This window comes from Megalobrama amblycephala, linkage group LG15 (assembly GCF_018812025.1).
Source record: "Megalobrama amblycephala isolate DHTTF-2021 linkage group LG15, ASM1881202v1, whole genome shotgun sequence".
Classification (NCBI taxonomy): Eukaryota; Metazoa; Chordata; class Actinopteri; order Cypriniformes; family Xenocyprididae; genus Megalobrama; species Megalobrama amblycephala.
The window spans coordinates 31374385-31392147 of NC_063058.1; the positions used below are offsets into that span (position 1 = coordinate 31374385).

At 35.2% G+C, this 17763-nt stretch overlaps 1 protein-coding gene across 1 annotated transcript in view; it reads left to right on the forward strand.

Moving 5' to 3' along the window:
- The first annotated feature begins 10703 nt into the window (after window positions 1–10703).
- The window catches only part of LOC125247191 (cytosolic 5'-nucleotidase 3-like), a 60101-nt gene continuing 53041 nt past the window's right edge, over window positions 10704–17763 (forward strand). Inside the window, exons 1-2 of the mRNA XM_048158410.1 lie at window positions 10704–10886; window positions 16738–16836. Coding sequence (XP_048014367.1) covers window positions 10884–10886; window positions 16738–16836 — 102 coding nt within the window. The 5' untranslated portion in view covers window positions 10704–10883. The remainder of the gene's footprint in view (window positions 10887–16737; window positions 16837–17763) is intronic.

Genomic DNA, 17763 nt, shown 5'->3' on the forward strand with positions numbered 1-17763 from the left:
CCCTCAGTCCCACTCTTTTCGCCCTCTTCATAGAGCCTCTGGCACAGACAATTAGAGAAGACAATGATATAACGGGGGTAGTAATAGGAGACACACAACATAAGATATGTGCATATGCCGATACTCGTGACACTTACCAGTCCTAATGCAAGTTTGCCTAAATTATTATCTCTTCTTAAAGAATTTGGTTCATATTCCGGCTATAAACTAAACCTGCATAAAACTCAAACGCTTACTTTCAACTGTGAACCGGCCAACTCGGCCATTTATGACCACAATTACATTCCTATAACAGCTGATATTAAAGCACACTTAAATCGTTGGTCATTATTACCAATGAATATGTACAACAGAATAGACGCTATAAAGATGAATAGACGCTATAAAGATGAATATACTACCCAGGCTGCTTTTTCTTTTTCAATCCTTGCCTGTTGAAGTGCCTCCCAAGCAATTCAGAAATGTGAATAGAACTATCTCATCTTTTATTTGGGGAAAACAAAAAGCAAGGATTAGATTTCAAACATTACAACCCCCCAAGGACAAAGGTGGTATGGCTCTAGGATTATTATAGAGCAGCACAGTTACATTCTGTGGTCTGTTGGTGTGACCCTGTGTGTGATGCAAAATGGAAGGACCTAGAGCAAAGTCAAATAAGCATACCTCTCCAATCTATACTGGGTGAAAAAACTCTCCTGAAAAAGCATCTGAAAATATTAAGTAATTGGATGGCAGCCCCTCTTAACATCTGGCACAAACTATTTAAAAAGTAAGGAATTTGAAAGAAATGTACGAATATTACGTTGGGTGAAATATGATACAGAATTCACACCAGCTGGACTGGACGGTAGATTCAAACACTGGACTAATTCAGGTATCACTTCGTACCGTATAATATCCTCCACTGACGGTTTGGATACTTTTAAAAAACTCATGGATACATACAATTTAAGGAAGGAAGATTTTTTCAGATACCTTCAACTGAGACACCACTTTGATAAACGTATTAAAACTAATGGAGAGAAGGGAAAAGACCTGATTAGAGTATTCATTGATGCATATACGGGTAATACTAACAGAAAACTGATTTCCAGGTTATATTCATGTCTACAGTTAGACAGAGGACTTTCAACAATGTATGTAAAAAAGAGGTGGGAGAAAGAAGCTAACATAAAGATAAGCGAAGATGACTGGTCGAATATATGCAGGACACAATCTACCACTTCTAGCTCAGGTTTGTGGAGGGAATTCACCTGGAAAAACACTTTAAGATTCTTTATAACCCCTAATATAAAAAAAGACACAACAATCCTGAACGTGGTCAGTGTTGGAGAATGTGTGGTAGTATGTCTGCTGGTCACTTCCATATCTTTTGGGAATGCCCTATTATTTCTTCATATTGGATAGAGGTGATGAAGGTAATTAGGTCAATATTCGGCTCAGAGCTCGAGTTTAATTTCACTGTTATATATTTAGGAAATCTACCAACAGGGCTGAGAAAGACAGATAGATATTTGTTACAAATACTTTTAGCAGGTAGCAAGAAAGCAATAACTAGGAAATGGCTAAGTGGCTAAAGATTCCCCGACAATTGCTGAATGGATAGAAATAATTAAGGAAATTTATGTTATGGAACATTTGACTTTCTCTCTGAGACATGCCCGAAAGAAATGTGAGGCATATTGGGAAAAATGGATATCTTATCTGAATACAAATTGAGATGTATATGTCTTTATTTATTTATTTATTTATTTATTCCCTTTTCTTTTCTTTTCCTTTTCTGCTTTACCATGTCCCTTGGTCTGTCTGTCTGGTTTTCTTTTCCTTTTTTTTTTCTTGTCAAAAAAGGGAAAAAAGAAAGTTTAAAAAAGAGAGAGAAAAGGACGCATTGGGATTGGCATTTACAGACATTCTAAACTCTGTTGGAGTTAGACAACACGTGTCAGGACCCACTCATTGACGTAATCATACTTTAGATCTAATATTGTCACATGGATTCAATATTGATGCAGTTAAAATTCTGCAGCAGAGTGATGACATCTCAGACCATTATCTAGTCTCGTGTATACTACATTTAGTCAAGGCTGCAAAACTGCCCCCCTGCCATAAATATGGTAGAACCATCACTACCACTAAAGATCGCTTTATAAATAATCTTCCTGATCAGTTTCATCGCCTTAGCATACCAGACAGCTTAGAAGACCTCGATGTTGCAACAGAAACTATTGCCTCTATCTTTTCCAGCACATTAGACTCAGTTGCTCCTTTGCGTTTAACCCTCAGGGGTCTGAGGATTTTTGGGACCCTGGAGAAGTTTTGACATGCCTCGACATTTGTGCTTTTTTCAGTTGTTCATAAACATAATAATGGAAAAAGTGTCATTACACTGTATTCAGCACAAACTAGGCTACAATAATATGTGAGGAACATGTATGTACATGTTTGTGTTTTTGAAGGAATACGTTTATGCGTGGTTATTGAAAAAACAAAAAACTTAAGTCACTGAAATAAAGCCAAAATATATATATTAAATCTTTGTTCACAAGACTTCTGGGTATTTGAGGTTGTAGACTAGAGTTTTTGCTTCAAAATGAGGTAAAAATTATGCTGCCTGCTTGTTCATATAAAACAATAGAGAGATTTAAATTTTCTAAAAACATCTTTGGTCAAGAAACACAGTATGCGTGGAGGCGTGAATCCTCATGTATAATGGGGGATTCTCACCTGAGAAGACAAAAGAATCACATAATAATGACCTGAAATTACTTGCATATTAATGAGGCCTTTCAGTCAGGTAGGCTGTGAAAAAAACCCTCTGTGATCATGATTCAAATCTCATCATGGTGTAAATCAAACATACAGAAAAAAACAGCAATACTGTGAAATATTATTACAATTTAAAATAATGGTATTCTATTATATTCTTTAAAATATAATGTATTTCTGTGATGCAAAGTGTCTGAACAATTATGTTACCTCTAGGGCATTTCATATAGGCTTTTAGCTTAAAAGCATGCACATTTGGAGAAATATTGATGGATTCTCATGTTTATGTCAATTTTCTATACAGAGGAGTATTTATTCATTATTTATTGTCATCACTGTGAATGCTGGATACTGTGTTTACAATTCATACTTGCAGCCGGAGGGCGCTCTGTGCGCTTTTAGTCCACAAATGCCAATGCTAAAGAAGAATAGGCAATCCAGGAAATAACTGAACTAACAGAGGCCAGAGATCGCTAACTATGGCTATTCAAAACACTTTTCAAGACAATAAATACACGATTGAGACGATGAATGCATGTATTGACTCAGAATTTGCGTCTGAATAGCGCTCCCTCCGTGGGCGTGGCCGCATTAGCGGATAATGAGCTGAATCACGGATTTCTGACATGGCTCTCTTTTCATACAGATTACATAAACACAGAATGTTTGTTTTCGATTTGACTTACACGATTTAAAACCTGACATTTCAAAATTTTTTTAGACATAAGTCTAATTTTTTTGTGATTAGTATTCACTAAGTTACAGTTCATTTTCTGAGAACTATCAGATTGGACTTCCTTCAGAGGGAGACGAGAGATCATGCATCATGTTAGTTTTCTTTATTTTACAAAAAGCACAACATTTTGTTTTTACTCTGAGTGTACACAAATAAAAGAAGATATTCCACAGATTAAAATGGTGTATAACTCTTAATTGTATGTGCAACATTAACGGAGTATTTTGAGTCTCTTTCACACTGGTAAGAAAAAAACTGCGGTGGTATCGCCGGCGATACCCTCAGACCTCAGAGTGTTAAAAAAGATTCAAGTAAAATGAGTAAATTCAAGTAAATGAATCCAACACCATGGTACAATGAGCACACTCGGGCCCTAAAGGGAGCTGCCAGAAAAATGGAGCGCAGCTGGAAGAAAAAACTAGAAGTTTTTTGCATTTCGTGGTGAGAGAGAATGATTGAGTACAGAAAGGCCTTAAAAACTGCTAGATCTGCCTATTTTTCAAAACTCTTAGAAGAAAATAAACACAACCCTAGGTATTTATTTGATACAGTGGCTAAATTAACAATAAATAAAGCTTCAACTTCTGATGTTTCCAATGAGCACAGCAGTAATGACTTTATGAACTTCTTTACTTGCAAGATTGACAATATTAGAGAGAAAATTATAACCATGCAACTGTCTACTACAGTATTGCGTCAGATAGTGCTTTGTAATGTCCCTGAGGAAAAATTCAATTCATTCACTGCTTTAGGAGAGGAAGAATTGTCTAAACTTGTTAAATCATCAAAATCAGCAACATGTATGTTAGACCCTTTACCGACTAAGCTATTGAAAGAGATGCTTCCAGAGGTAATAGATCATCTTCTTAATATCGTTATTTTGTCTTTATCACTAGGATACGTACCAAAAAGTTTTAAGCTGGCTATTATTAAACCACTTATTAAAAAAACATAACTTGATCCTAGAGAATTAATCAATTACAGGCCAATCTCAAATCTCACTTTTCTGTCAAAAATACCAGAAAAGGCAGTATCATCACAACTATGTTCCTTTTTAGAAAGAAATGGTGTCTGTGAAAATTTCCAGTCAGGATTTAGACCGTACCATAGTACTGAGACTGCTCTCATTATAGTTACTAATGATTTGCTCTTATCATCAGATCGTGGTTGTATCTCTCTATTAGTGTTACTGGATCTTAGTGCTGCATTTGATACTATCTATCACAACATTCTTTTAAATAGACTCAAAAATTATGTTGGCATTAGTGGAATTGCATTGTCATGGTTCAAATCATACTTATCTGACTGTTATCAGTTTGTAGTATTAAACGAAGAGATGTCATATCAATCACAAGTTCAATATGGAGTACCGCAAGGCTAGTACTAGGACCGCTGCTTTTCACTCTGTACATGCTACCCTTGGGAGATATCATTAGGAAGCATGGTGTAAATTTTCATTGTTATGCTGATGATACTCAGCTCTATATTTGTTCGCACCCTGACAAAACTTACCAATTCACAAAATTAACGGAATGCATAGCTGATATAAACAAATTGGATGACCAGTAATTTCTAACTACTAAATTCAGAAAAAAATACATTCTAAAAATGCTAAATTCTGATTTTTTGACCAAAAACTTCTTCACGTAATAACCTAGAATACTGTCTAACACTTGATGGCTGCTCTGTTAAGTCTTTGTCGTCAGTTAGGAATCTGGGTGTGCTCTTTGATACCAATCTTTCATTTGAAGGCCATGTTTCTAGCATCTGTAAAACCGTATTCTTCCATCTTAAAATATATCTAAACATATGCTCTCAATGAAAAATGCAGAACAGTTAGTTAATGCTTTCATGACCTCAAGGCTAAATTACTGTAACACTCTACTGGGTGGTTGTCTCACACGCTTGATAAATAAACTACAGGTCGTACAAAATGCAGCAGCTAGAGTTCTTTCTAGAACTAGGAAGTATGACTATATTAGCCCAGTTCTGTCAACACTGCATTGGCTTCCTGTTAAACATCATATAGATTTTATAATCTTGCTAATTACTTACAAAACACAAAATGGTTTAGCTCCCCAGTACCTGAGCGAGCTCTTAATGCATCATAATCCTTCACATCTATTGCGATCTCATAATTCAGGCCAGCTGATAATACCTAGAATATCAAAATCAACTGCAGGCGGTAGATCCTTCTCCTATTTGGCACCTAAACTCTGGAACAATCTTCTTAGCATTGTTCGGGAAACAGACACACTCTGTCAGTTTAAATCTAGACTAAAAACACATCTCTTTAACCTGGCATACACATAACACATTATCAATTTTATATTTTCAAATCTGTTAAAGGATTATTAGGCTGCATAAATTAGGTCAGCCGGAAACGGGAACACTTCCTATAACACCAGATGTACTTGTTACATCAGAAGAAGAATGGCATCTATGCTAATATTAGTCTCTCTGTTTATCCCAAGGTTTACCATAGTCAACCGGATCCGGGCCATATCTGTCATGGTCACCGTCATGTTCTGTTTGTTTTGGTTTTCATTCTGTCACATGTGCTCCTTTGTTCCGTTTTCCCGACACAATCAGTCACCATGGACACTGCACTAATCATCACAGCTGTCTGTCATTTGAGTTAATCATCAATGTATATAAGTTCCTGTTATTCCTTAGTTCAGGGTTGGGTCTCGTATGTGGTGTTGTGTAAACTCCTGTTCCTGTATCTTCCATTGGATTGCCTAGTAAAGTCTTACATTTGAATCTATCTTCCTTGTCGTGTGTATTCCTACACAAGTAGCGCGTTACAGTATCTAGGTGAGATCAAGGACCTGCACCTTGACATGACCACAACGCAGCCCTGAAGTATCAGCAGAGATTGAGTCAACTAGTTCATCCATTGTGAAGGCCTCATCGACACGACAACAAGTGGCATAGTTCCTCAACAAACCGTCCATACCGGCATGATGAATACAATCCTCAACTGGATGGAACTGGAATAAATACTTTGAATGTTGCGATCCCATCTGACTTATGATAGCTACCTGAATCGTGACAAAGCACTGTTCGCCAGAGGAGAACTGGCCCCCCAACTAAGCCTGGTTTCTCCCAAGGTTTTTTTCTCCATTTTAACACGTATTTGCCACCTGATGTCACCAGTTGGAGTTTGGGTTCCTTGCCACTGTCGCCTTTGGCTTGCTTAGTTGGGGACACTTGACATTTGTTTTTCAACAGTGCTTTGCATCTGCCTGCATTGACACCATTTTCTTTAAGAGCTGCTGTGCAGCCAAAATTATGTACCAGTTATCACTGTAAAGCTGCTTTGAGACAATCTGCATTGTAAAAAGGGCTATATAAATAAAGGTCACTTGACTTGACTTGACTATTCAGGTGTGCATAATTATTAGGCAGGTTTTCTTTTACAGGCAAAATGAGCCAAAAAAAATGAATTGAAATCAGACTGAAAAGTCAAAAATTATTAAATGCTCATGAGAAGGATGTAATACAAATGCAATACTAGAAATTGCAAAGTTAAAGCATGACCAATGTACAGCAACACGCTCATTGGGTCAGCAGGGTCATACAAAAACAAGTGGAAAAGAAAAGACACATGTTAACTGCAAAAGAATTAAGAATTAAGGTGAAGAATTAAGTGTGAAACCATTCATCTCCAGCACCACCATTTTCCAGAACTGCAACCTACCTGGAGTCTCCAGAAATGCAAGGTGTCAGGATCTCAGAGACTTAGGTTAGGTAAAGAATCCTAAAAAATGACCTAATAAGAATGACTTAAGAATCATAAGCTGTAGTGTTGTAAATTACATGAATACTGGGTTTTTATAGGCTTTAAAGACAGATTGAGAGTGACAGTCTGTATAAAGTACTCGAAAATCATACTTGAGTAAAAGTATAGATATCTTACCAGAAAATGACTTTGGTAGAAGTTAAAGTCACTGTTTAGAATGTTACTTGAGTAAAAGTTTTAAAGTATGTGATATTTTTTGTACTTAAGTACAAAACTTATTTTTTATATATATATATATATATATATATATATATATATTAAACGTACTTAAGTATTGAAAGTAAAAGTACAAATAAATGTAAAATAAAAAAAGAACAAAAAATATTAAAAATTGTTCTATACACAGTTTGAGCAGCAAGATTGTGTTCAATTTTAACTCTTTCTTACATTTTGTTTGTTTGAATAAAAAAATGGCTTAATGTTTATTGTAATTTTTAAATATAAAAAATACTAATAAATTTAATTATACATTGATCGTTCATGTTAATTTATAGTGCATTATAACTAAGACAACTTTAAAATGTAAATGTTGAAATTAAAAATGAACAATACTTTTATTAACCTTATTTAATGTTACAAATGGACTCTTATTGTAAAGTCTTACCATTTCATATAAATCTAAACAGTCATGCTTAAAAATTACCATCTTTACACACAAAGGCATAGCATAGGTCTATTATCTGTATACTTTCACACATTATTTGCTTCTATTTTAGAAAACTCAATGATTATCCAATCAAAATATGTTACAGTGTCAATAAAAAAAGAACTGAAATCGAATACATTTCTGATTTGTTATGTTTCTGTCACTGCATGATGAGAATACAGTTTAAATATGCAACTTCACTGGATAATGAATGCATAAAAGCGAACAAATGGATATAAACTAATGCAAATGAATGATAACAATTGTGACATTAAACAGTTGGTGATTTTGTCACATAAAACAATGTTTTAAATGTTTTATTTTACATTTATAACCGCTTGAGGTAGGCTACTACTAATAGCATCCTCTCAGCCTCAATGGCAAACATACTACTGTTCTCCACTAATGCAGCATCTAGCCAACAAACTAATTACTTTATAATGATATAAAAACATGTTACATGCTGGTGTGTATAGACGAGGCGTATACGGAAATCCACAATTATATAGGCTTTATTAATAATCCAGGAGCAGGTAGACAACATCAACACAATAACTAACAATAAGAACGGACAGGGAGTGCAGGGAGTGAGTATAACTTAAAGGGAGTGCTGATGAGAACATCAGGTGCTGGGAATCCGGGGAGATGGCGGGAAGACTGATGAGGGAAGTGCAGACAGGTGTGGAGAACAGGAGGATGCTGGGAACTGGAGTCTGGGAAGGCATGAATGTAAGAGTACTGTTTTGAAGTGTCCCGCTATGTGCAGCGCGCAGCCTCACGTCACGAGTCAAAACAAACTCTAGGAGGCATCAGTGATAGTTTTTATTTAATTATTTATTTATTTATTTAGTAGTTATTTAATTAGATAGTTTAATTTTATTTTGCCTCTAGAGGCCGCTCTCGTACTGTATAATGACAGCGCACTCTTCTCAGCCACTCCAGCAATGGACGCAACCCGGAAAATGAAATCAACCGCAGTTGTGCGAGCACTTGTTTGCACTTGCTTGCAGTCTGTGTTCTTCCTACTTTATTTTGTAGTAAGTAATGAAAATGCTTTGGGAACATGTATTGGAGTAAAAGTATACATTTTATTTAGGAAATGTAGTGGAGTAAAAGTAAAAGTTGACAGAAATATAAAAACTCAAGTAAAGTACAGATTCTCCCAAAAAATACTTAAGAACTGTAACAAAGTATTATTACTTTGTTACATTACACCACTGGAGAGTGACTCTTGAAGGACCAGCACTACATCTTCTTGTACCACTGTTTGAAGAATTTATCTTCTAGAATCTGGCAGTAAGGTGTAGGAGTTTATTTTTAGTCCATCTCTTATCCTGAAATGTGGGTCTTGCAGATATAGACTAAAAATGATCTTCCAAAACTTACTGCCAGACAGCGCACACAAAAGTAGTAACTGTTCCGTGCTCAGGCACAGTTAGTGCTTACACTGCATGCGAACCGCGCTCAAGCCCAACTGAACCGCGCTCTGGCCCACCTCTTCCAAGAGGGCCAGGGCTGGCTAAAACCGCGTCAGGGCACGGAGCGATCACACTTGTCAAACGAACTGGGCTTTGGGTGTCAAACGTGCTCAGGCATGGTTCAGAGCGCCTAGTGTGAGTACACCCTAAGTCTCTGAGATCTTGACACCTTGCACTTTTGGAGACTCCAGGTAGGTTGCAGTTCTGGAAAATGGTGGCGCTGGAGACTACAGGGCTCCTGATGTTTTCACACGGAATTCTTCACCTTAATTCTTAATTATTTTGCAGTTATCATTTCTATCTTTTCCACCTGTTTTTGTATGACCCTGCTGACCCAATGAGGGTTATGCTGTCCATTGGTCATGCTTTAACTTTGCAATTTCTAGTATTGCATTAGTATTGCACCCTTCTCATGAGCATTTAATAATTTTTTACTTTTCAGTCTGAGTTAAATCTATTTTTTGGCTCATTTTGCCTGTAAAAGAAAACCTGCCGAATAATTATGCACACCTGAATATGAGCCATTTTTCATTTCCAGCCTTCATGAACAATTATATATCACTTATAAATGATTAAATACAAAATTAATAGTAGTTATTAAGATTGATGTGGTTTGGAATTGGTAAAATGTGCTTGAAAAAAAAAATATATATATGATCAGAAAATCAACTTGCCTAATAATTCTGCACACAGTGTAAAGTTACTGACTGTACAGTATGCCCAACGCTTTTCTGTATTGATCTAAAACTATTTTATGACTCTCTTTGTTCATCACTCAACAAGAAAGCTGTTAAAACTGCACTACTGCAGAAAAAAATGATTCTTTCATTATAACAATACCTCCTGTGTATTTCCAGTTTTTTTTGTTATATATAATTATTTATTGTCTTAGATGTTTATGTTAAATTCTTTTTTGCTTGCTTGTTTATACGTGTTTTTTTTTTTTCTTTTTTTTGTTTTTTTAATTTTCTTTCATAATCTATTTCATGTATCCCCTGTATGTGTTGTTTAATAATAATACAAAATAAAATAAAAAATAAAGTGACGTCTGGAACGGTTTAAAGTTAAACAAAAATACAGGAAGTCAAGAAGGTATAAAGAATATTATGATTTTAGTAAAAACTAAGCAAGAAGCACAGAGATCAAAATATTAGAATAGCTTAAACGTTGAGAGAAACAGGAAATTATCCAAGAATAATATTTTTTCCCCTACGCATTGAGGCTCCACTCCAGTTCAGTCGGTGGCGGTAATGCACCCATATGCTATTTTGCAAACCGTCAATAGACACAAGAAGAAGAATTAGCGCGCGCGCGCGCGCGCACACACACACACACACACACACGCATTGATCCAATTTTACGTTCTCTATTTAACGTAATTCAGTTAATAACTTAGGTCACTTCGAGTCTTATTTAATTAATATTATAACCAAAATCACTTCGAGTCTCGACATGGTAAGTTATTACAGCATTACTGACAATTTTGTCTCAGTCACGAGTATTTGACTGTTTACGGATGATAAATTGGTTATGGAATTCATAATACTCATTGCATTGTTGACTTCTGTTTGCCTGTGTTTTCGAATGCCTTCTTTAAGAGAACATCAAAAAAATACTACTAGTATGAGACCACCTAAAGTGTTTAATTGATTCTTCTGCTGCTGTGGCATTTATGAACCACCTTGACAAAAATCGCAGCATGTTTTGTCGTAAAACAATTAAAGTTGAAAGCTCTGTAACTTTAACATATTAAACTAATTAAACATTAATTTACTGAACAAATCAACAATGAATCCGTTGCACATCAGTCAGCGCAAGACAAAAGATTCGATCGAAAGAAATTGTCATTTAACAATGATTTATTATAATAATCTGTAGCGTATAAATTTAATGTATAGACCGTTTTCTTGGGTTGTGTTTCCCAACAGCATCGCAATAAACATTGTTGAGAGTGGTTTGATGATTTTAGGAAACGCAGGCATGGAAATTCGCTTGAAAAATTTTTTAACTGGTAAAGTTTCTCTCCAGCAGATAGCGAGGAGGGTTAAATCTAGAATACAAAGCATTTATTCAGTAAAATAATACACCATAGAACAAAAACTTCTACAAATGATTGGATAGGTAAATAAATGATCTTGTGGCCTCCTATTTTTACCCCATACTTTATATACCCTATGAAGTCTTCCTCTCTGCATCCCATAATTACTCTCATTTGTGCACGCAGATGCCTTTGGTAGTAAAACAGTTCTTTAATCCCTAGTCTCTCCCAGAATATGCTGGTCTTGACCAGTGCTGGCCAATAAGGACTGCCTGATGGCTCAGGGTCAGCCTGAAAGACGCTTCTGACCGTTTTTGTAACAAATCCGACGGATTTGTAACTTTAAATGTCTGGTAACCAATTTGCAGAACCGATATTAATGCAGTTTTACTTCTGTGTTTGTTAAATTTAATCTCCGCAACAATAGAAAAACATAGCATGTTGTCTTATTTTCATAGCAGCAGCAAAAATAATATAAATAATAGGCAAAATAAATGAACAAAATCTAATGTTTTCAAATGGAGAGCACAAATATAAAACAATGAAGTTTATCAACTTTGCATAAATGTAATCATTTTTTTTTTAAACTACAGCTTAAAATAAAGGTTTGAAACATGCACCCCCGGTTTCACAGACAAGGCTTAAGCTAGTCCTAGACTAAAATGCATTTTTGAGCTGTTTTAACTGAAAACAACTTGCATTGACATGTCTTAAAATATGTCAGTGCCATTGTTTTATCTCAAGATGCACACCAGTAATGTTTTTTTCGAGGGTATGTTTATAAAAGCTACAATACCCTAATTGAACTAAGGCCTAATCCTGGCTTAGCCTAAGCCCTGTCTATGAAACTGGGCCGCAGTGCAAACAGACTAAGCTGTGTCTCATTTCAAAGGCTGCGTCTTCCGGAGGCAGGGCTTGACGACTTCGGTAAAGTTGGTTTTATATTCGCACATTTGGACTTCTGATAAATTCAGACTTTCCAATAAATGTGCAATAAATTAATGTTTGCGAATTTTAAGCAGCGACATGATATTGACAACCAACGATTGTCAACTTACAACATTTTTCACAGTCGATCAAAATAGGCAAGTATTGTTTTAATGGCATATTTACTTGTGGATGTCCACTGAATGTCCAATGTAATGTGATTGACAAGGCTTTTGAATACGGATGTCCGAATGTGCGAATATAAAACCAACTTTACCGAAGTGGCTTGACGTTAACATTTTCTGAATTAAGTTACAAAAAAAGTTGTCCTCTTAGCAGGTTTAATGACTTTTTCTTATAACAAAAAATCTGAACATTTAAGTACAATAAAACGTGCTAAAGAATTATAAAGAACATCAGCACTTTACAATAAGGTTTCTAACATTAAAGGTATAGTTCATCCAGAAATGAAAATTTGATGTTTATCTGCTTAGCCCCAGCACATCCAAGATGTAGGTGACTTTGTTTCTTCAGTAGAACACAAATGATGATTGTTAACTCGAACCGTTGCCATCTGTCAGTCAAATAATGGGAGTGAATAGGAACTCTATCAATAAGAGTCGAAAAAACTTGCATAGACAAATCCAAATTAAACCCTGCGGCTCGTGACGACACATTGATGTCCTAAGACATGAAACGATCGGTTTGTGCGAGAAACCGAACAGTATTTATATCATTTTTTACCTCTAAAACACCACTATGTCCAACTGCGTTCAGCATTTACTTAGTGAGGTCTGATCGCGCTCTGACAACGGCAGTGATGTCTCGCACTCACTAACCGAGTGCTGAACGCAGTTGGACATTGTTAATTTATCCTTATCACTAGGATACGTACCAAAAACTTTTAAGATTGCTATTATTAAATCTCTTATTAAAAAAACACAACTTGATCCTAGAGAATGTCAATTACAGGCCGATCTTGAATTTACCTTTTCTGACAAAAATACTAGAAAAGGTAGTATCATCATAACTATTTCCCTTTTTTTAGAAAGAAATGGTATCTGAGGATTTCCAGTCAAGATTTAGACCGTACCATAGTACTGAGACTGCTCTCATTAGAGTAACAAATGATTTGCTCTTATCAGATCGGTAGGGGTGTAACGATACGCTCAGGTCACGATACGATACGTATCTCAATACGGAATTCACGATACGATACGTATCACGATATTTTGAACAAATTCAAACTGAAATAAAGATTTATTAAAAAAACATGAACAAATTTCAATAATTTTCCTTGTTGTACATACAAGATCACATTTCAATAAAATAAATAAATATAAAATTTTAATAAAATCCTTCTGTATTCAAATTAACAGTTGAATAGGGCTGTCTGTCACTGAAAAAAAATGTTAAATTTAACATGAACTTAGAATTATGAATAGGGGCCGTTCACATATCGCGTCTAAAAACGCGTGGAAGGCGCGGCCGCACCGCTTCTCCTTCTTTCCAAAGGCTTGCGCTCCCGTGGCGTCGGTCGTTGCTATGCAACCATGAACTGAGCTCTCCAAGAGGATCAGGATGTTTCTGCAAAGGATAAATGATTTCTAGCCCTTGCATTAGTTTTACTACGAGATATATTGATGGAGATAAGATATAAAAACCACCATGTACAGCTATGATCAGCTGTTCGGCTGAGCTTTTGATGTTTTGTTACGGAAAGGCCATAGCTGATCGGTTGATTCTTGTCACACGACCTGCGGTGCGCTTGCGGCATTCTGAGAAGTTGAGAATTGCATGTGCGTCGCTACCGCGTTGATCCCATTATGAGCGCGTCTGCCGCGCGGCTACATTTGAAAAAAATAACTGACTTGCACGCGGAAAAGACGCAATATGTGAACGGCCCCACAGAACTTCTTAAAGCAAAGCATCGCAAGCGTCTTTTGCTTTTCTGTGAGCACAGCTGTTGCTGTGCACTGCGGTGAAAGAAAGCCACGACTTTTCTCACGCGACCATGCAAGAGACTGACATGAGAAACGTTTAAACCTGCTTGCAAGATTCAATGTGTGCCCGAAACACTTACTGAACTAGAGAGCTGATTGAGACACACCATCTACGATAAATCTTTACACCCCTAATACTTATAGTAATTTAAAAATGTGGTAGCATTGGATCTGGACAGGAAGGATAACTCTGGGAGTTGGAAGGGGTGTGTCACGATTCTGCCTTCTCACATCGCGATACAGGTTCGTGGACCTGCGTATCGCGATTTCGGTTTCATATTGCATATCGTTACAGCCCTACAGATCGGGGTTGTATCTCTCTATTAGTGTTACTGGATCTTAGTGCTGCATTTATGGCAAGGTTCAAATCATACTTTTCTGACCGTCTATGACCTCTGGAAGCATCTCTTTCAATAGCTTAGTCGGTATAGGGTCAAACATACATGTTGTTGATTTTGATAATTTAACAAGTGTAGACAATTCTTCCTCTTCTCTAGCAGAGAATGAATGGAATTTTTTCTCAGGGACACTACAATGGACTGACGCGATACTGCAGTTAGACGGTGACATGGTTATAATTTTCCCTCTAATATTATCAATCTTGCAAGTAAAGAAGTTCATAAAGTCATTAAAGTTGAAGCTTTATTTCTTGCTAATTTAGCCACTGTATCAAATAAATACCTAGGGTTGTGTTTGTTTTCTTCTAAGAGATTTGAAAAATTAGTAGATATAGCAGTTTTTAAGGCCTTTCTGTTCGTAAAAATGTTTTTTCCACGAAATGTGAAAAACTTCGTTTTGTTTTCTTCCAGCTGCGCTCCATTTTTCTGGCTGCTCTCTAATAGTTTCGGAAAAAATATGTTCAGTCCAGTACAAAGTACTTTGCAAAAAGGCAGTTTGTGTGTTAATGGAATGGATCTTTTTGTTTTAGTAAATTAAATTACTTTAGAAACTTTGTTCAATTTGTTTTGCTAGCGATTTCTCCAAGTTACATAAGGAAAATATTGTCAGTGTATAAACTGAATGAATGTTAATAAATATTTCTAAAGCAATTTAATTTGAGTCTTGTGATAATTTATTGTTTTCAGGGAAAAAAATACTTCACAATTAATGAAAAAAAGTTGATAAAAGTAATGAATTAAGTTGAGAGAACTTGTTTTACATGACTTTTCTCTCTCTTTTTTTTAAAATAAAGAAACACAACAGTGAAGGAAATTGTTGCTAATACAATACTATATCAGATATGTACAATAACAACTGCCCTGCAATTTACTGCTAAAGTTTATAAACATTATTATTATTGTTATTATTATTATTATTTTATTTATTTATATATATATATATATATATATATATATATATATATATATATATATATATATATATATATATATATATATTTTAGAAATTTTAGAAAAAAAAACATTTTTTAGAAGTTGCCACCATGTTTTTTTTTTTTTTTTTAATTCATTTACTTTCATTACCACAGTTGAGAAAAGTAGCCTAATGTGAGTACAAACTTCTCAAGCTTACTGAAGACATAAACAGTCTTCATCCTATTGCTAATTATGAGCAATAGGATGAATAAATACAATAGATCAAAGAAACAAATTAAATGAATCAGTTCTTTGTTTTTGAGGTAGGTTTATACTAATGAAATACTACAGACATTCAATAAAGTAATGTAAAAATGAAACACTGCATATTCTACACTATGAATTAAATATGATTCTAAATATGATTCTTATCCACCTTTTTCCTAACAAGCCTACTGGGTTTTAGATTATAGATTATGTCATCTCATTGTACCCAGTTTTTGAAAATGCTTATTGCTTGGTGGTTAGTAGGGTCAGCAGTTTAATCAAGGTCAGTGGGGGGAGGGAGAGGGGATGTAATTTAATATATGTATAATATATAATGTTTTGTATTGTCTTCTATTTTTTGGTTGTCTGTCTGTAAGTCTTGCCGTAAAACTAATTGCCCCTTGGGGGACACAAATAAAGTTAAAGCTTTCATAAAGCGAACCTTTCGCTGATTGTTTACAGTTTAATGGAAGTTACTCCCATAATTCATGCAAACCGTCATGTGGTGTAGGAAAAAGGTGTATTAAAACTACTAAGTTATTCAGTCAGGAACTGTAAGTGATTTCCTGTTTGTCTTTCTTTCTTTTTTTTTTTTCTTTTTTTTTTTTTTTTGATTAACAGTATATTAAAATATTAATCTTATAATCTTACCTGACTCTTTTCTTCTGTTTCAAAACTTTCATCAGCTGCCTCCTGTTTTTAAAAACCTTTATAGATGGCTTGATAATGCTTTATTTTTTCAATTCACAATTTCACAGATTCCTCAGTTATCAAAAAGTTCAGTGAGCATGAGGGACCCTGAGAGGGTGGAACAGATATTGACATCCATGAGAAAGGCTGGATCCAGCACATTACAGGTAATTATGGCTCCTTTATGATTGATGGATGCTTTTATGTTTCAATTAATGAGATGTCAAATGTTATATTGGAAATATTGGTAAGGTCAAAGCCAAGCAGAATGTTCAGAAATCAGGATTGGTGCATGCAGGATAAATGAATGGGTAACAACAATGGCAGTGCCTTAAAAGAACAAGTTCAGGAATCAAAAGCTGCTTTTACACTGTCTGGCCAAACCACTCTCTTTGCTTAACCTTTCATTCCATGCCGATCCGGCCCAGTCAGTATGGATAGTTTTATTTTCCACTGTGGGGCTGTTAATGGATCTCTTTGGAATATAATACAACCTCATTTCCAGAAAATTTGGGACTTTTTGTAAAATGAAATAACATCAAGAATCTGTGGTTTGTTAATTCTTTTTAATTTTTATTTAACTGACAAAAGTACAAAGAATAGATTTTCAATGTTTTCACTGACAAACTTAACCCTTGGACTGTGTTGAAAACCCTATCACTCTTGTGATGTTTCCGGTCAAAAATGACTGGACTGCAAAAAATTGCTAATAAATCTCTCGTTATGCTACCTTATTACCAAATATTGGATTCAATCTTTTTGTCAGCTTTTTTTCTTTCAATTAGGACAGGTTTTGTATATTTTTGGAACTAACTGAACGTAGTCCTTATTTATCTGAGCTTATGTACCTCAGTTTTTGAGTGGAAAAAAAATGGTATTTGTGGATAATTTGTCAGTTTTACATAAAATATGAAAAAAATTGCACTCTTTATTACACTAGTGTTTCTTTAATGTTTAAACAGTAAATTTATTTTGAAATGGTTTTATTTTGTTTTTATTTATTACAAAATGGCACAAAGTCACACTTGTGGTGTTCCCGGTCAAATATGACGGACCTGCTGAAAAATAACTTGTAAATCACTTATGCTATTTTA